Below are 23,663 nucleotides of genomic sequence, written 5' to 3'. Positions count from 1 at the left end.
TTCCAGGTCCTCCTACGTTAAAGTTAAAACATATAATAATAACAATAATAAATACATAAATACAATCGAATAAATAAGTAATTCTTTACTGGCTTGTTCCAAAGCTCTCAGCTGCATCTCGGTTTGCTCAGTTGTCCTCATGTGACATATTTGGAGGTTTGGTCACTTGAACAGGTGGGTGTATATAGGGAGGGCTATTGTATTTCAGTAGTGACCTTGGTGTGAAATATATCGCCTTTCCTGTGACTATATACTGTATACGTATATACACATACATGTATATGCGTATATGTATATGTGTGTACATATATCAGGTTCAGGTTACTTTATTTGTACCCGTGGGTAGACTTGCTTTGCTCAGTATAAAGCATCCATCTTGACACACATTTTTCAAACAACACAGTCAAAAGACAAGCATGATAAAAGCACTCGAGAGAGATACTAAACCACCACAATAAATAAATAAAATAAAATAACAACCACCAGCTATGTTGCTACGACTTGCTCATCTGAGTGATGGCTGCTGGAACAAATCTATTTTTATTCCGCTTTGTTCTCACCTTGGGACTATAAACCTCCGCACAGAGGGAAGAAGCTGACATTCACTGTCCAAAGAGAGGGAGACGTCAATATATACATATATATATATATACACACACACGCACACACACGCACACACACACAGATATGTAATGTTATGGCGTACGGATGTGTTTCACCTTGACGGTTGACTGCTGCGGGTTATGTGCAGTTCCAGGCGCCTCCGCTGAGCTTCGGAGCATTTCCTCCATGACTCTGCATGCAGCAGCAAAGAGGGATGTGTTGTATCATCCAGGCAGCCCGGCAGACGCTCAGTCCTTCAGTCGGAATCCCGCAGCTCCATCATGGCTCTCAACATACCCGGAGTGGCCGTTATGATGTTCTTCTACCTGCTGGTCCTCGGGATCGGCATCTGGGCGTCCATCAAGTCCAAAAGGGAAGCCAAGAAGGGCCAGGGGGATAAGACGGAGATGGCTCTGCTGGGCAACCGGGGCATCAATCTGGTGGTCGGCATCTTCACCATGACAGGCGAGTAACTGCGGTAACGGAACAGGCGACAACATGGAGTCATCTTGCTCTTTAATTGTTCCGGGAACAGATCACCTGCCGGGTGTCCAGATCAAGATGTTCTCCGCCCGCCGCTGCGATCGAAAGCCTCCATTCATTCAATCCGCTTCTCCCGTTGACTCTTCAAACCGTCTCTTTGTAAAAAGGAAAGACGCGTTTTATGCTTCCAACGCAGTTTCACCATTTTTTTTATAACAGCGACAACTAACTTGTGAATGTAAGGTCGGACATGAGAACTGTGAGGCTGCTAGATGATGTAACCTGTTTTAATTGGATGATAACTGATGGCGAGACAAGAGACGCGGACAGACTCGGAGCTTGGGATGATTTGACATAATGTTTTATTATTTCATACGTAGGAACAGAGACAATAGAAACCGTTAAGAGAGGAAGAGAGACAAAAGAGGAACTAAAAATGTTTAAAATCAGCTGAGTCGATATAAAATATAGGAGGAAACCAGTCAGTGAGTGAATCTTTAACCACATGCGTGTGCGCTTCTTCCCTCTCAGCCCGATCACTTGTTTCAGCTCACATGATGGAACTACTTTCAGGACGCTGACGTTTTAAAGTAATTGGTCATTAAATTCACATTTCATTCCGATTTCAATTGAATTTCTTATTAAAGTTACAGCAGACAGGCAGGTTCCTGTTGTCAGGTTACAGGCACGTGCAAGTTCGGCACGAGCAGCAGCCAACCATCCTGCTACCGTCCTCTGCCTGTATGTGAATCTGTCTGTGTGTGTGTGTGTGTGTGATGCAGCTACATGGGTTGGAGGTGGATTCATCGTGGGCACAGCAGAGGCGGTGTACAACCCCTCCATGGGACTCATCTGGGCTGTGATGCCAATCGCAGCAACCATGTGTTTCATCATCGGTGAGATTTCCTTTTACAGTCAGCGCCAGTAACAGGTACAGCTGAGCACTTCAGGGTCAGTGGTTTCACTTTCTCTGGGGATCTTGTGCATTGAAGAAGAAGTGCATGGCCACACTAGTGCCCCCCTGAGGCGGTAACAGTCATTACACACCACACTGGATGGATAAAAAATGTCCAGAGAGCTTTGTCCTTCTTGGATCCTTATCACGATGTAAAGTTTGTGCTGAGGGTCAAACACCAGCTTCTGCCGTTGGTTCAAATAACGAAATGACTTATGTTTCGTTTTCCTGACTGGCGACCTCCTGTGGTTGTGTGAATAACGTTCTCTCTCAGGGGCAGGGCTCGAGTCAGGGTCCAGATCTGTTCTGACATCGAGCCTGGGACTGAGTTTGAATGGGGGGGTCAAGTCTGAGTCCAAAAAAAACAAAACAGTATCTACTGAATATTCTTCACACTGTTGTCTTACTGTTGCTTATTGTAACTCAGTCCAGTCCTTTGGAGAGAAAAGTCTGAAATGTGACAGGAAGAGGACGCTTTTGAATAAACGTTGCGTTATTAGTAATGATTACAACTCTTATATTTAAAATGAAATATTCTTGCACAATGTTACAAGGTAACTATGAAAGTATGATATCTTTCGACATATTTGCGCGTAAAACTACACATCTTAAATGAGGATGCTGGCTTGTTACATGGCAAAGACATAATGTGGAACATAAGCATTACGTGCACTTAACTCAATTATAAATAATTCTTCATTTTGCGTCTCTATGGGGAACTGACGGCAGAGCCTTTTCAAGTTTGCTACGAGAGCAGCCAGGAAGACAAAAAAAGAAAACAAAAAGGACTCAATCGAGACCAAAGCGGTAGAGACCCTCACAAGTCTGAGTTTAAAAAAAAACCCAATGAGACCAAGACAAGTCCGCTGTGAGAGAAAAGAAGCATGACGTTGTTTCAGCACCACAAAACCTCTTAGGGAGGATGTCAGGGTGGATGCTCGGATGAACAAAGCATGTGACAAAAGATCCAATCTGCTCCCAACAGTGAACTGTGGTTTCTTTTAATCATCCACAATCTTCTCCCAACCTCAACCAAGTAGTTTGAATTGCTTACATTTGACCACACCTTAAACATAGAGGTGGCAGATCACGAAACACTCATATGAGTTGTTTTTGTAATGGTCAAGTGAGTCATTTTGGAAGGCATTGACGACTGACCTGACGCCATATTGTTAATTCAATTAAAAGGGTTTATCCGCTGGACTGTGGCAGATTTAGGACACGTCAGACTCAGCGTTTCAGGCTCAGCTCTACACTGTCAGACTTGGCTGGACTTACTGGAGTACAGCTGAGGCTGACAGGATTTCAGTCATTAGCTTCAGAGGCACTCTCAGGAATTAAAATGTACATTTTTTATGCTTTGGTTGTACTATATGAAAATAACATAGTTTTCTTAATTTGTTTTTATTATTGGACTAGTTAGGCATTGTTATCTTCATATATTTCACTGGAAATTCTGAACTACGCGATCACTCCTTAACGTTTACACTGTTTGGATCCCTTTCTCTGGAAACTGCTGAAAGGCCTCCTGGAAAACGCAGCAAATCACTTTCTAAAGTAGAAGTAGACAAGGCAGGTTAAGAGAAATTGGTTTTCCCAAAACAGTAAGTCCCAGCTCTTCATCATAAGTGAACTCCTGAAATGCATCACAAACTAGTGAAGCCTAAGAGTATACAGTAACAACACTGGAGGATGGATGTCATCAATGGAAACACAACAGGTTACACAACTTCCCTCATGCCTGGAGATTAGCAGAAAAAAAACAACATTCCTCTTCCGCTTGAAAATCACATGAGAAAAGAAAGATTTATCCTCTTAAACCCTGATGAATGTACGCTGAAGTGGTGGTAACACATTGCACACTGACTCACTCTACTGTGATTGCATATTCAATGTGGGATTGTGCAATGTTTTATTGTGGAGTTTATTGTGCTTTATGAACTAAAACATTCACATTAAGGTAAAAAAAAAAAGCATTTCACTAAGCAAATGACATATTTACTGACTGTGTTTATCGTTCAGTGTGTCATGTGATCTAAATTGATCACAAGACAAGATGCATCAGGATCTAAGTGGCTTACCACTTCTGCTAAACAGTTTCCTCTGGAAAACCCAAAATATTTTATCCAACTCTGAAGCGACTAAAGGGGACATTTAGAAGAAGGAACAGTAGGAATATTTCAACAAGAAAGTGTTCTGCTAAAAGTTAGAAATCTGGCCAGTTAAACTAAATAATACCATTTTCTAATTCGAAAGCTGAGCACAATGCCTCTCATACAATGACAAGTAACTGTCTAATGCATTCAGCCAATAACTGAAGTCTTTCTGTTTCCCTGCTCCGTCATCGAGGTGGCCTGTTCTTCGCCGAGCCGATGAGAAACAATAAATATGTGACCATGATGGATCCTTTCCAGATCAAATATGGAAAAGTACCGACGGCCGCTCTTTCGCTGGCTTCGCTCGTATCAGAGATTATGTGGGTGACAGGAACACTCATAGGATTAGGTAAGAATGGTTCTATGTGTGGGTGTGATGCATTTGATACTTGTATGTTGACCCTGGCAGCGGAGCAGCTGTTGATCGCAGCTCTTTGCTGAGGTGTTGAGTGAAACACAAGCCTTTGTCTAATTGTGCGGTTGGTCTGAAATAACTCCATCAAAGGAACGAGACCTTAGACCACACCAGAAAGCGCAAGAGTGATGGGCCTCTGACAGTAATGTGGTGGTAAATAAACAAACTGCATTATGAGAAAAATGCTTTTTACTTCTGCACTTTTCTGTTGTCTGCAACAAATCAAGTCTTAAACTCTTAGTCGAGCGTATGGATGCTGTCGCTTTGAACTTTGCACTAGATTCGAATGATAGAAATTTAGGAATTTCAGGTTTAAGCAACGTAATTTAAGTATATTGATATATATCGGCTGATATTAGCTTATCGTAGATATATCCATGTTGGTATATACAGTATGTGGGCAGATGAGTATCAAGAAATTCCACTTAAAAAATGATTTGATACAGAAATGTTTCAGGTTATTAAGAAAGAAAAATCAAAAATCTAGTATCGGCCCATTTACTGGCATAACCTGTAAACACAACTCGTGTTTGTCCAGCTAACATCACATAAGTACTTCATAATTTAATTTAATTTAATTTATATCTCGTTTTGGTCACAAATAACAGCAACATCAACACAGTCTTTCGTCTGGACATTAAGGCTAAACAGTCACAACTTCCTGTTGCAAGAAACCATGTGAGGTGAATTGATAAGAGACTGTGCCTTTTAAAAGACTTGTAGATGTGAATCTGTGTAATTTACTAATGCAACAGCTGAAAGCAAACCTTCCCTTGGCTAACAAAGATCATGAAGATTAGATAACCACATCAGTTCTCTACAGTATAGTAGAGCTTAGCAGTAGCATATATAGATTACATCTATTTTACTTTATCTTATCTTAGTTGGTTAAACATTGAGAGCTTTGGTGTTTTGGGCTGTGATGGTCAACATTAGGGTTTTACATCCTGATAAGTGTATATGGACAGTGTGTTTAAAGCACTAATGTATTTGTTAAATGTTTGCATAGAACAGGTGTGACCATGAGTGTGATCCTGGATTTGTCCTACACTGTGAGCATCTGGATCTCTGCTGCTGTGGCCATCACCTACACCCTGATGGGAGGTCTCTACTCTGTGGCCTACACAGACATTATACAGCTTGTCCTCATTTTCATTAGCTTGGTGAGTTCATGCTTGTCCTGCTGCCTAATGTATTCCCTGGCTGTCGGGGATTAAAAATAAAAAAACATTAGTGGAATAGTTTTTTAGGACATGCGCTTATTTGCTTCTTTTCTGAGAATGAGATGAAAATGTTGACACCACTCTCATGTGCGTTGAGCACAAAGCTAGAGCCTGGAGGTGTTTAGCCAAGCTTAGCATAAAGACCAGAAGCATGAGGAAGCAGCTAGCCTGGCTCTGTCCAAAGTTCAAAAATAAGCCAAACAACGCGTCTACTACTCAGTAATTAACCTGTTGTGTCTTGTTTCCTTAAACAGAAAAGTGAAATATGATATATATAACGACTATTTGTGGTTTTAGGGGGAAGTTACAGGCTGGAGCTATTTCTTTATCCACCCGCCCAGTCTGTGTCTCTGCTGGGTGTCTGGCCTCCTTACGGCCAGCTGTAGTAGTTAGGGTAATAGTTGTCATCTTTCTGTCTGTCATAAACACATTACTGGATCTTCAGGGTATTGTAGATGTATTAAAGAATAAAACAGTGGACATTAAATCCTGGGAGCAACTGAACAAGCTCCCTTGTGCATATATTCTTATGGCAAAATATGCTCCTCTCGATGGTTCGTGATGTTTCTGGTTGGTCATTACGCTGTTGCTATGCAGAACATCTACCTACTGAAACTTGATAACGTTAAGTTAACCACTGAGTAGGGTTATCAAAACAGTAAAACTCAAATTAGCTGACACCTCGTTAGGTATAAAGCAGTCGACAAATAGTAGGCGTAACGTTACAATATAATATAATATGTTTAGAGCACTGCATTTCAAAATAACTCTGTCTTGTACATTTTTTACTTGTATTTTACACAGATTGTTTAAACTCGCGCTCTAAAGCGGAGGATCTCCGGCTCTGCAGGGCGAAGTTTACAGACTAGACACGTGTTAATTAGTGAGCTTTAGAGGTACAGGCGTATTTTTGAACTTTGGACAGAGCTATGCTAGCTGTTTCCACCCCCTTCCACTCTTTGTGCTAAGCTAAGCTAATTGACGCCATACTTAACGCTTTAACTTTTGAAAGTACAAATAACACTTTGCTATATTTTACGAATATAAAGTTGAATTCACGCACAATAAAACGAACCCATGCTCACTTCACACCAGTAGCTTATGGAGGCTAATGATAGCAAAGCATGTTGGGATAATATTGCTGTATAATGAGAATTTATCTATCTATTCTCCGCTTGTGTTACTGTTACAGTAGGTTTTAGCATTTAGCGTAATTTTCACTTGTGACCTCTGTTAAGGAAACGTAACATGGGAGCGGTATTGATCTTCTCATCTACCTCTGATAAAAAATTTTAAAAAAAGAAGCAAAAGAGCGTATTTCCTAAAATGTTTTACTATTCTCAAGATTTATGTAAGCATTTCATTTAAAATGTTATGCTATTAACTATGAATGAAGGTTTCATTCATTTCAAACAGTCTTATTTTGGAGTAAAACTGTTGTTTGGCCATTGTGTGCCCTGATGACATCATCTTTAGGTATCCAGAAAAAGTCTTAGATGGTGCGACGGTGGCTCAGTGGTTAGCACTGTCCAGTCCAAACACATGCCAGTCAGGTGAACTGGACACTGTGGTGTGTCTGTCCATATATGTTAACGCTGAAAAAGACTGGCAACCTGTAAAAGGTACCCCACCTCAACTACAATGCATGCTTGGATAAATTCCAACCCCTCCAACTATCTGAGTGAAGAATAAAATGAATATGCTGTTGTAAGATGAACTTTGTTGTTGGTGGTCTTGCATGTGGTCCTTTGTGAACCTTATTTGAGCCAGCTAACATTCTTCCTTTGTTGACAGTCTGAAGGGCTGGTTGTTGATGTACTGTAGTTTGCTGAAGGTCTGAAGGTGTTTTTTCTTAGTGGCTGTGCGTCCCATTCGCCCTGATGAGCCCCGCTGTGTTGGACATCACTGAGACGGCCTACAACTACACCTTCCAGTCTCCGTGGGTCGGTACTCTGGAGGCAGACAGAGCCTGGAGGTGGATCGATAACTTTCTACTTCTGGTAAGACTGCAAGGATTCTCATGAAACATTTAATGTGAGTTTAAGGTGAAGTTTGTGCCAACAAGGATGTCCTCTGCCTCAATGTTTTATTAAATCATGGATATCAAGTTTCGGGTTTGGACTGAAAAGGATCCAAATATGAGGTCGGGTATGTTTGTTTGCAGATGATATCTTTCTTCTTTATTCAGTAGACGGTGATCTGTCTTGTGCAATAAATTGGACTGCACTGCAGGTGCTACACAAACGCTCGCCTAGAAATGTGAATCCATCCACTTGAAGTAGTTGCTAAGTGGGACTTTTACGGCTAGCTAAGGTTTTCTAAAACCACACTACCTCGCAGCTGAGGTCAGATATTAATCATGACTCTGTGTTAAGAGGTCTAGCTAAATCTGTTAATACGCTTGGGTGGAGGAGACTGAAGAATTTTATCTCCCAGCATTATGAGAGCACTTCAAGAGGTGGAGGTTTTGAGGTAAGGATGATTCAGCTGCTCTGGCTCCAGTTTGTGCCTCTTGTGCTTTATTACATTTCCGTCACAGAGCCGTTCATTTGTTTTTCAAAAAGACTTTTTGTTTCTGAAGTCTTGTTTTGAAGGTATTTCCAGAATCCTCAAACACTCTTCTGCTCACCTGGATCAAAAAACATTTTTTCTGCTGCACAATGAAAACAAAATTGATCCTGTTTCCCAGTTGGGAAATATAAACAAATCAGTCTACAAATATAGTCGAGAGCAACATTCATATAGATGATGGCACCTGATAATACAACCTATTACTAAGTTTGGTGATACAACAATTAGCTTTTGCTTTACCAACAGAAAAATAAATATAATATCAATAAAGTATTTCTGATTCTGATTCTTGCTGCTATGATACTGATTTACCTCTCCTTTGTTTTTCCTCCGTCTCTCCAAGGGTTTGGGGAACTTGGGTCTTCAGAACTTCCACCAGAGGACGCTGTCGGCCGCCTCCTCATCTAAAGCCAAAATCACCTGTTTCGCTGCCGCGTTCATCGTTCCCACATTAGGCATCCCCCCCATACTCCTCGGTGCAGCGGCTGCATCAACAAGTACGAGAATAAACGTTTTAATCGAATTTTCATCCTATTTTAATTTGACACTTCTCCTTGAAAAAATACATCAATCTGAAAAATGAGAATTGATTAAAACATTATATTAAGGCCTTTCTTTTCATTGAGGATAAAATAAAAAATAGAAAATAAATGTGTGCTCACTATTAGTGACTGATTGGATTTTTCTTTTTAAGTCTGTAGAGCTGTCAAAGTATTGAAAAAATTAACTCAATTAAATTTTTATCATATTAAACTTTGTGCAGTACAGAATGTAAGATTTTAGAATGAATGATATTGAATTGAATTTTTAGCCTAATTTAAATCTAAAAAGCAGAATTAGATTCAGGAAAACAGAAAGTATTCAGTTGCAATTCTTCCACTTCCTGTGAAATTTAAATAAAAAGCTTGAAAGAAATTATGAAAAAAACATCAAAGAGAATTTAACTTGAATTAATTTTTTATTTCTCAGACTGGAACTTGACTTCTTACGGTTCTCCGTCTCCGTTTGAACGTGGGGAGACGGGACTCGTCCTGCCCCTCGTCCTGCAGCACCTTACACCGACCTACATCTCCATCATTGGTATTGGGGCGGTGGCCGCTGCTGTGATGTCATCCACTGACTCCGCCTTACTGTCTGCAGCCTCCATCTTCACCTCCAACATCTATAGGAACATCCTGAGGACACAGGTGAGGAAGAGGAGGTGGAGAGTGAGGTCCTCCTCGGCAATAAGAGACAGAACATTTTACTCATCCCTAGAGTCCTTCACACATTGTCTATAAAGATGGTCCACGTGACAGCTCCCCAAAAGTGAAGCCAAAACATCTCGACTGCCCCCTGGTGGCTGGCTGCAGCATAGGCCATAAACCCCGCCCCCTCCATGTTACACCTCAAATACATTTTTCCCAAAGACAGTTTCTGTTATTTCAGGTAGTTCTTATCACGCTGATGTTTGTTCAAGTGTTAATTTTTCTGATACGTTTGGTTTTAATTAGTTGTTTGATGCTATAAAAACGGGGTGAAGCGTCATGATTGACAGCTGAGATTGGCTGTGGCGTGCTCACGATTGGGTCGGGTGGGTGTATGGGCGGGACCTCGATACCGCAGCTCCACCCCCCCACCCCCACTACACAACTCTGGCTCCAAATGATGTCACCAGCGCAAGATGGCAGACTCTGGCTTCACCTCTGTACAGTGGGAGGAAGAGGAGACGCGTCGGCCATCTTTATATACAGTCTGTGGTGGAGACGCGTCGGCCATCTTTATATACAGTCTGTGGTGGAGACGTGTCGGCCATCTTTATATACATGTCGGCCATCTTTATATACAGTCTGTGGTGGAGACGCGTCTTCCATCTTTATATACAGTCTGTGGTGGAGACGTGTCGGCCATCTTTATATACAGTCTGTGGTGGAGACGCGTCGGCCATCTTTATATACAGTCTGTGGTGGAGACGCGTCGGCCATCTTTATATACAGTCTGTGGTGGAGACGTGTGGGCCATCTTTATATACATGTCGGCCATCTTTATATACAGTCCGTGGTGGAGACGCGTCGGCCATCTTTATATACAGTCTATGCTTTCACATTAAGGGAGTCCTCTGATTGAATGTAAATTAAAGTGAGTATTGATTGAAAACCACTGATTGTAGTAGTTGTTTGTTTTCTTCCCTCCAGGCGTCGGAACAGGAGATCCAGTGGGTGATCAGGGGCTCGGTGGTGGTGGTGGGCCTGGCCGGTACGTCTCTCACCTTCCTGGACAACAGCGTCCTGATGATCTGGATGCTTCGATCCGACCTCACCTACACCCTCATGCTGCCACAGCTCGTCTGCGTCCTCTTCTTCAAGATCTCCAACGGTTACGGGGCGGTTCTGGGCTGCGTGGTGGGCACGCTGTTGCGAGTGTTGTGCGGGGAGCCGCTGCTTGGGATACCACCTATTATTAAATTCCCAGGATGCACTCTGGTAGATGGCGTTTACATCCAGCGCTCCCCAATCAGGACCATCTGCATGCTGTCTGCTCTGGTGTCCATCTTGTTGTTCTCCTACCTGGCATCTCTCCTCTTCAACAGAGGCCTGATTCCTGAGAAATGGGATGTTTTTAATGTAAAAGCTCAGTACTCAACACAGACACTAGGTGGCGCCATATCCAACACTAAGGACGAGAACTTAAAAGAACAAAATGAGAACAATGATGTGTGTGAACCTATGTTAGAATCAACATGTTAAGTAAGAAATCTTATTTGAAATAAATTTTTATACATTTTTCATCAGTATGGACATTAAGAACAAATGTATGTAATGTGTAATGACATACCTTTAACAGTACAGTATATTTTGAATTTTTGTATGCTTTTATATACAGCATAAAACATCACACATATGCTCTTTGTTATTATAAGAGCTCAGCTTTATCTCTGCTATTTTATATAGCAGTGATACCTTCAAGCTTTGACTGATTATAAGACAATAGACCTCTGGGCACTAACATGTAAAACTCCCCCCACTCACCCCCTCCCCATGCTCACAGTTGTTTCACAACATTTTCAAGATTAACCATAACTTCAAAGTGCTGCTGTTGATAGAACTGTAGTTCTGTTTAAAGCTTCCACATATTATACACAATACTATAGATGCACGACATTTTATAGGAGACCTTTAAAGGAAACATGGTGAAGGTCATATCCTCTTGAAACAAAGCTATGCAGCTGTCAAATATAGACATTTTGATGTGGGCTTACTGTGCCCTCGGTATGCACGGAGCAGCTCTATTATGTTGGAAAAAATAATCAAGAATACAATTAAATATCAGACCAGACTTGCTTTTGGCAGGCACTCAAAATTAAAAGACTCTGACTGAGATCAAAAGCAAAAAAAAACATGAATAAGACATCCCTACATTTGGATGAGCTCTTTGAATTTTCTAAGACAAATATTAATAAAAGTCACTTAATACAGAGGCTCAGGGCCTCTGGGCTTGTGCCTGGTAGGCTCAAGAGATAATCCATCCATACTTTAAAGGTTATTTTATATTTAATCGCACACCATTTTTCTTTTAGCCCTGATTTTATAGCAGGTTTCAGCATTTAAAAACAATAGTAAAGTATCGTTAATGTTAAAACAAAAGCATGGACAGTGGTTCGTACTACTGAATGAATATAGAGAAAAGCCCCCACCCCCCCACCCCACTTTAACAACCCAATGAGGCCAGCTGATGTAATTATAGTGAAGTGAGGGGCCGAGCAAAACATGGAAGCAAAAGAGCTTCAGTGAGCCGAAACTTTTAATATAATCATTTCTTTTGAAATAATCCTCCTGTCTTTGACCGTTATTTGCTTTGCATGTGCACATTATTGTTTTATTGTCTTGAAATAGCTTCTTGTCAGGCTGTGTTCATTGAGGTGTCTTGCACTTTCACAACACTCACAATGTGTATTTTTACAACACTTTGGATGTTTTAAACACTATATGGCAGAGAGATCACTTTAAAATGCTTAAATGCTTTCTTCATTAGAAATTCACAGTGTAAAACACCATCAACCACATGTCTTACATATTCATGAGGGAAATTCTGGTAATTGTCAACCTTACATAATATTTCAAGAACAAGAACAACTTCAAGATCGATGTCAAGAACGTTAATCGGCAGAAGAAGCAAGGGGACGTCACAGGGGACTACTTTCTGTAAGGGGCTACCGCTACGAACCCCGATCAAAGTTATTCTTGCTGAAGTCTGTCAAATCTCTACAATGGAGAAAATAAGTAAATATTGATGATGGATAAAAATATGAGGATAAGACCTAGACAGACAAATACCAGAATTTCCCTTTAAGCACTTAAGGACAATATTTTAGGTGTGCTGACGCTGCTTTAAAGATAAAGAAGACCTTATTTCCAAAATATTAGAAAATAAGATCCACAAAAAAAATAAGGTACCCACTCTTGAAGCACTTCACGGCTTAACACTGAAGTCTGAAGTAATTACCTTTCAAATAAAGTTAATTTTGTGAGGACGGAGGCATTCATGTTTTTGAAAATATCAAAATCTGTATCTGTATGTAGCCAAACGTGGATATAATAAGTTTTGAAATTAAACCCTTTACTTGTTTAAGTCCGCAGGGTGTAACCTGACTCCACATGTCCTACCAGCTTATGATGACACACAAAAATAACCCCCCTCTGCTTGATAATTCTACATGGGACTGTGCGGCATGCCGGGGCTGTGACAGATGTCCGGACTGCCCCTCGCCCCCCCACCCTCCTCTCTGATGTCCACATCAATCTAAATGAAGTAACAATATATCAGTGTGGTATTAAATGAGGTGACATCTCGCTCCTGACTTGTCTGTGTGCCAACAGCTCTGGTGGAACAATCGTCCCACAGGACACAGGAACACAGACGGAGGTAAAGGTCTTCTATAATAAGACTACACAGCCAAGTGCCGCTGTCAAAGGGACGCTGCTCTGGCTGCTTCCTGTGTCCTTTGTTGGACAGTTGATGGTTAAGTTGGTGATGAGGTTCAGAATGAGAAATCTAAGTATGCCGTACCAGGGTGGTGAAACTGTAGGTTTCTCCTTGACCTTGAAATTAAAGTTTTGTGTCTTTGCATGTTAAATGATTTCTATAGGATTAGGGTTCTATGAACTATTATTCTGGTAAAGGCGCCATGTTTCCCTCATGGTGCTCTGCCACTAAATAGAAGTTTTGGACCACACTTCCTTCATGAGCTTCTTATGAGCCGAGTCTGGATTTGAGAGGAGAGCTTTAGCGTTTCATGATGGTTTAATTGCTGTTTCAGATACGTTTTTTTACCCTAACAAGAAGCCCTGTAAATGTTCTGGCACAACAATGACCAAATAGAAACATCAGCGCGGGACGTAAAGAATTATCTGACTACTGTCCACTTAAAACTTTGACTTGATTTAGAAACAACGGCAATGGTTTTGGTTATGCCTATGATGTCTTCACCACTACAGAAAGTTTTGTGTATGTGTGATGATACACAAAATCTTCTTTACTTTAACAGGTTCTCTCATCCTGCAGATCTGCTCTTATACTTGTTCTCTGAAGGTGGGGTACATAAAGACAAGTGGGCACGATTTCACTTTGAGAAATAGAAACTGGTTGTAAAACAGGACAAAATATCGAAGTACACTTAAAAGAGTGAAACAATTCAGCTTTTTGCCATCAGTAAAAACACAACATTAAAGCTGACTTTTGATTTTGTTCTAGACCAGAAACAAGTTAAACTCACAGGTACACCCGGTGCAGGGCTCCATGGGTGGTGATGCAGTGACACCTGCTGGTCGTCTGGTCGTACAACAGCACACCACACCTGGTTAATGTGATAAGACATTTAGATGACACATTTATCCGCAGTGACATAGAGTAATATAAGTTTATAACCCTCATTATACTGAGGTCAAAAAGTTAAATCCAGTGTCCAAACACAGCAGGAAGCAGACTAACAGTGCTGCGTACATGAATCACTCATACAAGACACTGCTGATTTAGTAGCACAGTCATGTTGTTAAGAAACTCAGAGAATCATTATCAAAAGTGTTTCATGTGAGTTGTTACGATTTCCTACCTGGATTCAGGGTCTTGCTCAAGGGCTCATTGCCTTATTGGATAAAACTGTCCGCTGATATTCATCGCTCAGCTCTGCTCCATCCTCAGAAACAGGACTACATGTTCAGTGAGGCAATAACTAATAGATATTTTCACAGTTGATGTACTGATTTCTGTTTCATCAAAAAAAAGATCAAACATAATATTTAACTTAAAAGTCATTTTTTTCCCCCAATTTCTTACTTAAGTCTGATCAGTGGCAAAAAAAGCCTTAGATTTTGTTTATAATAATAATATAACAGCATATTTGATCATTTGAAGTAGCTGAGTTTGCAAATGATCAATTTTCTGTTAATTGACTAATTGCAGACATAGTACTTGATTAGTTGAGGACGTTTAGAGGAAAACATGAAATGATATCTCAACCTCACAGATGAAACATCTCAGACAGCACAGACACAATATTACATCAGTACACATTTTATTTTTCCACACATTCAACTTTTAAATACTAAATGATAAAACACTCAGGGTTTGAGGTGAATTTCAAGGTAGAATCAGCACTTGATCACAGAAAGCTGTTGCTGCTGTCCTCTGTGGGTTAATCAATCAGTGATGTCACAGCAGGTGTATTGACTTTGATAGATTACAGAAAACCGTATCCTGATGTCCTAGCATACCAAATAACTGCAATGTCCCCGGTTCAGACTATTTAGTGGTTTACTGGTGTGATGAACAACCAAACAAACTTCCAGACAGAAGAAAGGAGTCATTAAAATCCCAGCATGTCATGCATCACAGGGTTCGAGGGAGAGAGAATTTAACGGGCACATTTGCTTGGTCAATGTTGGGGTGGAACGACACTCAGAAAATATTACATTTAAACATTTTTTTGTTGTTTCAGGATCAGGATACACTCTAGGAACAGCTTACTCTTTCAGTCAAAAAGGGGTCTGGAATATGAGTCGTGATGCTTTGGATTTGCTGACTCGTACGTTGTCACACGAAAAAAAACCAAAACAACTCCCATAAATTATCATCATTAATGCAGCCGAAGTCAGTCTTTTGAAAAAAACCCAGATGTGAGTCTTTTGTAGGATCTGGACAGTGTCCTCTCTTCTCCTCCCAGCCCGTACAGAGGAGGGGGAGGAACTTCAGTGCTGGAGGTCATGAGGGTCCTGATGGCGTTTCTGCTCCAGGTTTGTTTGTGGGGTCTAGAACGGTCCCTTCGTACACAACCTTGTTCTTGAGGCCGCCCTGGATCATCCTCTGCTGCACACGAAGCTTAGCGTTGTTCATCCTGCAGTAAAACCTGTAGTGGGAGACACGACAGGGTTTCTGTCACAAACAGGTGTGAGCTCGTGTTGTCATCACAGACAATAGAAGGATGAAGTGTCAATCAACATAAAGACGTACCAGGACCCGAGTGTGGTGAGCATAAAGCCTGCAAATCCCACATCAAAAGACCTCTTCACCCGACCTGCAGACAACAGGGCAGACTGCTGCTGAGAGTTCAAGGGGTACACAAATACATTTCCAACAATACTTCTGTCACTAACCCCTAAAAAGACGAGTGTCAAGTACAACAATCACGAAATGAGCAAAGACACACAGAAAGTTCAGATTCAAATAACACTCACTAGTGGCCAGAAAGTGTAGCAGGCCAGCAGTTAGTGAGCCCCCAGCTCCATGTAGGATGGCGTCTCTGGCACACGGAATGTTCTGGACATCCAGAATCCCCAGCAGCCTGAAACCCTGAAGGACAGACGGACAGGAAAGACAAAGAGACTTCATTTCTCTTACATTCAGTGGCATTGAGACCGACTGTAAATTCAAAATCAATGTGCGCATTCTTATCAACCGTTAAGACCCGTGTGTACCCATAGTTATTTTACACATATCTTTGTTTTTCATTTCATTTTGTTTTCATGAGTACAGCGTATATTGTAGGCCCTATGCAACACTATGTGTGTTAGTGGGAATGATACTGGCTGTATGTTGTCCAGAGAGTGTTTTTCATTGAATGGAAATGCATTGATGGTAATTTTTTTTTTTTTTACCAACATTCTTTTTTACTGATTTTTAACAACTTAACAAAGAAAGAAGACAAAACACATTTCTGTTGTATTGGTCACTGCGGAGGGCCACTATCTACTCGTCCCCAGGCACTTCTATCATATGCGTCAAGTCTGTTCCTGCTATGTAGTATATGAAGGGGTCCCAGACCTGATGGAAATTATGTTGTTGATGTTTTATTGTTTAAGTAATTTTGTCTAAAGGGAGAGTTGTAGATAGCTCGGACAACCATCTGCTTACTCTTGGTCTTCTGGTGTTTTTCCATGAGAGGGCTATTACTCTTTTTGCCAATAATATGCTTAAATCATTGATTCTTTTTAATTTTCAAATTATTTGGGTATAAACCAAATATAAAACAGCTGTGGGACTAAGGGTACTTGAATCTGTAAAATGTCTTGGATGTTTTGTTTCACTTCTTGGCAGAATTTTTGTATTTCAGTACACTGCCAAATACAGTGGAACAGTGTACCCTTTCCCTTCTCACATTTGGTACAGATATCGGGTACGGCTCTATTACATCTGTTGAGTTATATACGTTCGCATCAACCAGTTATATTGCAGTAACTTCAGGCGAGTATTAGCAGCTCTCTATTATTCAGTACATGCCTCCTCCCACTCTTCCATTCAGAGGTCTTCATGTAAGTCCTCTCTCCATGCCCCCCGCCTCTCCAACATTGATGGTATTTTAATGTGCATAACAATGAGAACTCCTTCAATTCTTGAATTGCGACACTTAATATATCTGTGTCTATAGTTTAAACTCACCAGTTACACATTATGACTACACCAAGCAAAACTCCTTTCAATAAAGTGCAAACTTTTGCAGTTGGATGAAGTTTCCGGGCAAAAGTTAATCTTCAATTATGAAATATTTGAAGGGGATTTGGTTTGACCAAGTCATTTCTTATAGCTAGCTAGCCTTCCTCGCTTACTGATGTAATCGCTCGACATAGCGACGATCCTTGAGTTTAGCTAATTTTACCGCAGTTTAACATTAACGTTAGCTGTGCGCTTGTTTTCTCTGAATGTCAACACACATCTCAGATGGACACATTGGTGAAGTGATGACATTTACAACAGTTCTCAGTGTTTCCAAGAGTAACTGTGAGGACTTCGTGAATCAGTCAACAGTTTCTGAACACTGCCGTTGACCTTCTAAAAACTGGAAGCTAGCAAGCCTCTTCATTTAAAACGTTTCCTTGCGTCGTAAAGTTACTTGAGACACTGACCTTGTTCTTGGTCTCCTCTTCTTCGCCTGCCATTTCACCACTGAGTTTGTCTCCTTGTGCAACGTTTCTCAAATTTTCTTGAAGAAACCGTCATGTAACAATCATTTCCGTGATCACATTGGGTACAGCGCATGCGCTGTAACTACCGAATGGGTCCGTCCACTATTAACTACCGAATGGGTCCGTCCGCTATTAATCGCCGACTCGCAAAGAGCAAACGGATGTATAGTTCCGACATAGAGATATTTTATATTTTATATCATATATTTTATTAGGTATTTAAATTAGGCTAATTCGATGTACTGTAGACGTCATACGTGTAGAACTTTGAAGATTCGTCTGAACTTTTCAACTGTAAAAAAATAAATCTAAAAAACCGTATAAATGTCGTACGATTATGTTTGCTAGATGGCAATAAAATGTTTATGTATAATGTGTATTTTCCCCCTTTTTCTTATCTATATAGCTTTTGTGTGTGTTTCCTGCTTTTTTTTTAAATCAATAACTATTTGTTCTTTTATCGTTTTATCTAAATAGTTTGTTTTGGTAATTATTTTTTATGTTATGTTTGTAGGTTACTGCTGCTTCCTGTTTAGAGACGCAATTACATGTTGTAAACATGTTGGGTGGGTGGGTAGCTTAAACAGTTTTTTAGGCTTAGGTTATAATTTATTTTATATCATGAATACAGGCTACAGTTGGGCTGCTGTATGTGTCTCTTTGCTTCTGCAACAGAAATGTCAACTGTGGGATCTACCAAGTTTTAGGATTGTGATCCTGACAATAGATGTGAAGCAGAAACACTTAATTAAATTGAAATCCCAAGGTTGAATTTCGGAAGTCTGCTCATTTGTCCCAAACAGCAAAACTGAATCATACTGTGTCATCTTAACCCGTTAAAAAAACCCTTCATTCTCTAAACGACAGGATCATAAATGAACCATGTCAAGAGGAAGTCCGCGTGTCACAGTGATCCCACACCGACAAAACAGGATTATTACACCGGCAGCAGCAGATTACTAACCTGACCGTCTTCAGGACCACACGTACATATTTCCATAAATCCAGTCTGTTAGATATATATTTAAAAAAAAACTTTCTATTTAAATTACCGTATTCACGACGCTGTAAAGTGGTTACTGAATGAGATATATTCCTAATCGTGGAACATGCAAACAACACGGTTGCTCATATCACAATGTGTTTCAGCAACTTCTACCCACCATCAGGTAGGAATATGCAAGTAAGCGTAGTAAACATAGAGTGTAATGTGTATCATTTTAACCGAAAAACACTCGTTCCCATACCGGGAGTCGAACCCGGGCCGCCTGGGTGAAAACCAGGAATCCTAACCGCTAGACCATATGGGACATATTGCTGTCTCATAATTAATGTGGCATCTTCTGTGACCTTGAGCAAGGCACTGAACCTCCCACTGCTCCCTCTAAAACTGTAATCCTGGCAGTTTATGAGTAACAGGATGTAAAGGGGATACGGAGACAGACTAATCCCCATGGGTAAGTAAAGGTTAAAACTGCACTATGTTCCTCCGTTTTAACAAAAACAGGTAACCAAGGCTGACATCCAATATGAGCAGGTTTTATCCTGGCTACCAGGCTCCTCTGTGCTGTATAAAGGCTGAGCAGGACTTCTGGCCTCAGCACACTGCCTACAGACGCCAGAGAGGTAAGTCAGGCTCCTTTACACCGACAACCGCCAGGCGATTTATCTGAATGTTCTTTTTTTTTTTTATGTGGCTAAAGTGTTGCAGAAGAATTTAAGCGAGTAATATATACTGTATTATTAAACGGTACCTTTTAAAATCCAGCGTTACGAATAGAAATGAACAACAGAAGTCAGGAAATATCAATTATAGACATTATAACCCAGCCTGGAAAATACTTGCAATTGGTTGGCAGGTGTCAACATATGGCCAATAGTATAACGGATGTTGATACCAGCCTAATCTATATTAGACTGCAGATAAGCATAGCAGTAATACTGATGCTTTTTGTTGTGTGAATGGATTCTCTAATATCTAATATTCATACCTAAATAAGCAAAGTTTGTAAAAAAACAAAACAAAACATGCATTATTTATAAGGTTCGACTTTATTGTCACTACACAATACAGGATTATGCAACCCCTCCCCTCCATGCAACACACACAGAAAATGTATAAACAAATATTCCTAAAAAATAAGATAGGCAATAAAATAAAAAAAAGTATATAAAGGTAGAAGACGAAGAAGAAATGAAAAGGAAAACTAAACTGTATTTACAAGGAAGATGTGCAGTGACGTATATACATATTATACATAGAAATAAAATGTTTATTTGCTTTATTAAGACTGCGTGGGTGTTGTTTGATTGATGATGTAGGCAAATAACCCCACAATGGCCATCGTATTTTAATTAAAACAACCAAAACTGTCCCAACTTCTTCGTTTTCGGCTTTAAGTTCACTAATAGTTCACCTAACAATTACACCAAGAGTACTCGTCACACTAATGAAAATAAGCAATATAATGTTGGTTTTTAGTTTTCTTTGTCGCTTTTTTTGTGGCCTCATTATATCTGTAATGACAAGATTTCTATCTAGTACCATAACTCACTACGTGACCAACGGACCACCATAATCAATAGAATGACTAACTAAATTATTGATGAACTGTAACTAACCCACTTTGATGCCTGTGCAGGTCAGCAGAATGATGTTTCCCTTGATGATGAGTTTGTTTCTGGGAGCCTCATCTTCCATTTGGCTCCTGGCTCCTGCAGGTAAATAAGACAATCCGACAGTTTTGATTATATTGATCTTGATCTTTATTTTCGGCAAATATTTCAGGATTTTATGATTAAAAGTGGAAGTTTTGGTTTTGATAATAATAATGATAATAATAATAACTTGCATTTTTATAGCGCTTGTCAGAGGACCTCTTTACATATCGGAGGCAGACAAACCAAATGTTTTGATAAAAGTCTAAAGAAAACAAGCAAATGTTGCATTATAGGATTATAACACAGAAAGAAGAAGTGCGTTTAGTTATGATTAAACAGGATATGTGCAAGTAAACAGGGACTCTTATCTGGTGAGAAAACACACAGAGTTACTGCAACATCTTGCATCACCAGCGGCCTTCCAGCTGCCACCCTGCCAGCTCATCAACCAGACGGTGTCTCTGGAGAAGGAGGGCTGTTCCAAGTGTCACCCAGTGGAAACAACCATCTGCAGTGGTCACTGCATCACCAAGGTATTGTGGGTAGTACAGCAAAGAGGGTCATAGTTGTAAAAAATTGGAAAAGAGGATTAACCCTCATAACTCCTGTCTCTGTTCAAGGATTTTTGATATTTTATTTATATAAAGTGAAATAGAGACTAAATGAACACAACATGGTAAGAAATGTATGACTGAATAGGAATTTGCAAGTCTGAGGAATATAAAGAATAAAGTCGGAAATAAAAAAGGCGGTAAATAAAGAAAGAAAGAAAGAAAGAAAGAAAGAAAGAAAAGGAAAAAAGTTTTGAGTTCACATGAAGTCCTTCATGAATAATATTTTCATAGAAAAAATATTCTTCACAGTAACCCCAGTCTCCTCTTTTTCTTCCAATATATAAGGACACAATTTTTCAAGTCTGTCTTAAAACAATAGTCAGGTGCACATATGTACTTTGAAACAGGTTTTTCCTCCGGTTCATTCCAGCCATTGACAAATCCCTTCCTAATGCTCTTTCAGTGGAAGTGATGGGGAACAAAATCAACTCTCCTTGTTCTGTGCAGAAATCTATTCCAAAGTTTATCTGAAGCTTATCTGAATATGAAGCTTCAGTAGTCTTAGTTATATCTTCTAAAGTTACAGTCTTCTTAGTACAAATGTGTGTCCACAGACAGTGTTCCTCTGTTTAGCTGCAACAGTAAGAAAAAGAGGGAATTTTGTTTTAAAAAGGCTGCAACTTTGAAAGATATCCACTGAAGCCTCATATTATCTTGAGATAAACATTCAAATGTACTTTTGCACAAAACGAGAGGTGTGGGTTTTGTCAAAACCTGTTTCAATGTCCATTTGGACACCTGACTATTGTTTTAAGACAGACGTAAAAAATTGTGAAACTATCCTTTAACAAATGTATTTTGTCAGTCATGCACAATTTAACTATTAACACGTGTTCAGTGTTACAGAATAATACCTGGTAGCAGCCTCTAGTTCATTATACCAGACAAGAGGAAACGGGTGGACAAAAACAACATCTTGATGATGTTAGTGTTCTTGGTTCCTTACCAACTGGTAACTGGACTAAAAATCTATTTCCTTTCCTGAAGGTTTGCGTTAAAAGAAAGGAAAAAATGCCATGCAGTATAAAATCCCTCCCCCTGGCAGCATGAATGTACTCTGTAAATTTCATGAGAATCTTCACATGAGACTTTTTTTTTCTCACGAGACTGTGGTGCTACAGGAGAGGTTGTGGAGTCACCAAAAACCGCATGAACAAAAGGTCACTTCTGAATATCTGAGGGGTTAATTTCACCATGTGTATTATTTACATCTTTATTTTGTGTTAAATGTTTGGTTTTGGCCTTCACATTTCCATTTAATTTGTATTTTCTTGTATTCTGTGATTGTTGACATCAGCTTTGTGTCTCCACCCTACATATGATGTGTAGCTTAGTATCACAGTGCCATTATTCTTTAGAAATTCTTTGTTGTTTTTGCTCCCCTCCAGGACCCTGTCATCAAGATACCATTCAGCAACGTTTATCAGCATGTGTGCACGTACCGGGACTTTTACCACAAGACATTTGAGCTTCCTGACTGTCCTCCCGGTGTGGACCCGACCGTCACCTACCCCGTGGCTTTGAGCTGCCACTGCGGCCGCTGTGCCATGGACACATCTGACTGCACCTTCGAGAGCCTGCAGCCCAACTTCTGCATGAATGACATACCTTTCTACTACTAGTCTCAAGTCATAGCAGCGTAAAGCGCATGAAAACACACTATACATATAGAAACTGTGCTGACTTTTAGCATCAACTGTTGTAAATAAAGATGGTCACATTTACAAGTGCAAAATAATGTGTATATGTGTATATGTTTCTATGTCTTGTGCAATTAAAGAGGGGAAAATACACACACTGAATATTTCTTGGAACGTCCATAAAGACGTAGACTGTTACTCAATGTGGTTATCAGCTATATGTTTCCGGCAAGCGAATCTATGTGCGTTACATTACGCAACACATCTGTGATCTGATCTGTCTTTGAGGGGGTGGTTTGTATATTTCAGGGAAACAGATTAACTTTGTTATTGGGGTTATAAAATAGCTACACTGACAGTAATAAATTATTTGTTGACAATTACAGCACTGTAGAAGTAGCTGCACAGTGAAAATGAACTTGGGTGTTTTGGTGATTTGCAGTTGAAAAGATGTGCAGATGTCTATTGCAATAAGGCTAATCAAATGTACATTTAAATAAAATGTATATATATTTTTATGGTATCTATTCTACATAACAAGCATTGTTTCACCAGCATTTCAATGATGCTGTTTGACTACAAATGGTACACCTGCTAGAAACATATGTATTTAAAATGAGTGTGTATGTTCGCATCAAAAACTTCAATTATAGCCGGTGAAAAGACAATTAAACATGAACAAATTCATCCAACCAAACATTCTTTATGTAGTGTCTTACGCTTCTGACACACGTTCAGTATCAAATTGGCTTATATATCTTTTCTGCATGCACACGAAATATACTTCTTAACCTTTTCACAAACTGGCTGAGTGAATGTGACAAGTACTGAGTCCATGCAAGAGATAAGTAACACATATAATTTAAAAATACAAGCAGCAGAGAAGGAGGGATGCTGCTTGGCTGCAG

The 23,663-nt window shown here is 40.0% G+C and overlaps 2 protein-coding genes and 1 non-coding gene across 3 annotated transcripts; 1 reads left to right on the top strand and 2 right to left on the bottom strand.

Annotated features, from left to right (window-relative positions):
* The first annotated feature begins 884 nt into the window (after window positions 1-884).
* Window positions 885-23,226, top strand: LOC139294256 (high-affinity choline transporter 1-like). Its single transcript, XM_070916107.1, has 10 exons — window positions 885-1,068; window positions 1,869-1,982; window positions 4,391-4,546; window positions 5,627-5,775; window positions 7,692-7,835; window positions 8,750-8,903; window positions 9,376-9,593; window positions 10,581-10,977; window positions 20,916-21,034; window positions 22,504-23,226. The coding sequence occupies exons 1-10, from the start codon at window positions 885-887 to the stop codon at window positions 22,735-22,737; spliced, it is 1,869 nt and encodes a 622-aa protein (XP_070772208.1). The 3' UTR covers window positions 22,738-23,226.
* On the bottom strand, window positions 14,951-17,893 carry cox20 (cytochrome c oxidase assembly factor COX20). The gene is made up of 4 exons (XM_070916109.1): window positions 17,781-17,893; window positions 16,116-16,230; window positions 15,892-15,955; window positions 14,951-15,787 (listed from the first exon to the last, which is right to left on the bottom strand). The coding sequence occupies exons 1-4, from the start codon at window positions 17,811-17,813 to the stop codon at window positions 15,643-15,645; spliced, it is 357 nt and encodes a 118-aa protein (XP_070772210.1). The 5' UTR covers window positions 17,814-17,893; the 3' UTR covers window positions 14,951-15,642.
* On the bottom strand, window positions 19,079-19,150 carry trnae-uuc (transfer RNA glutamic acid (anticodon UUC)). The gene has a single exon. It is a non-coding gene; the product is annotated as a tRNA-Glu (tRNA).
* Window positions 23,227-23,663: the final 437 nt, after the last annotated feature.

This window comes from Enoplosus armatus, chromosome 12 (assembly GCF_043641665.1).
Source record: "Enoplosus armatus isolate fEnoArm2 chromosome 12, fEnoArm2.hap1, whole genome shotgun sequence".
In the NCBI taxonomy this organism is placed as follows: Eukaryota; Metazoa; Chordata; class Actinopteri; order Centrarchiformes; family Enoplosidae; genus Enoplosus; species Enoplosus armatus.
Note: the sequence above shows the minus strand (reverse complement) of the source record. Positions and strands in the feature narration are given on the sequence as shown.

Coding starts and splice junctions, on each gene's coding strand:
- LOC139294256 (XM_070916107.1), top strand. CDS start 885: ATGGCTCTCAACATACCCGGAGTGGCCGTTATGATGTTCTTCTACCTG. Junction 7,836..8,749: donor TCGATAACTTTCTACTTCTG/GTAAGACTGCAA, acceptor CGTCTCTCCAAG/GGTTTGGGGAACTTGGGTCT. Junction 9,594..10,580: donor GGAACATCCTGAGGACACAG/GTGAGGAAGAGG, acceptor TCTTCCCTCCAG/GCGTCGGAACAGGAGATCCA.
- cox20 (XM_070916109.1), bottom strand. CDS start 17,813: ATGGCAGGCGAAGAAGAGGAGACCAAGAACAAG. Junction 15,956..16,115: donor GCTACACTTTCTGGCCACTA/GTGAGTGTTATT, acceptor TGTTGTCTGCAG/GTCGGGTGAAGAGGTCTTTT. Junction 15,788..15,891: donor CTCACCACACTCGGGTCCTG/GTACGTCTTTAT, acceptor CTCCCACTACAG/GTTTTACTGCAGGATGAACA.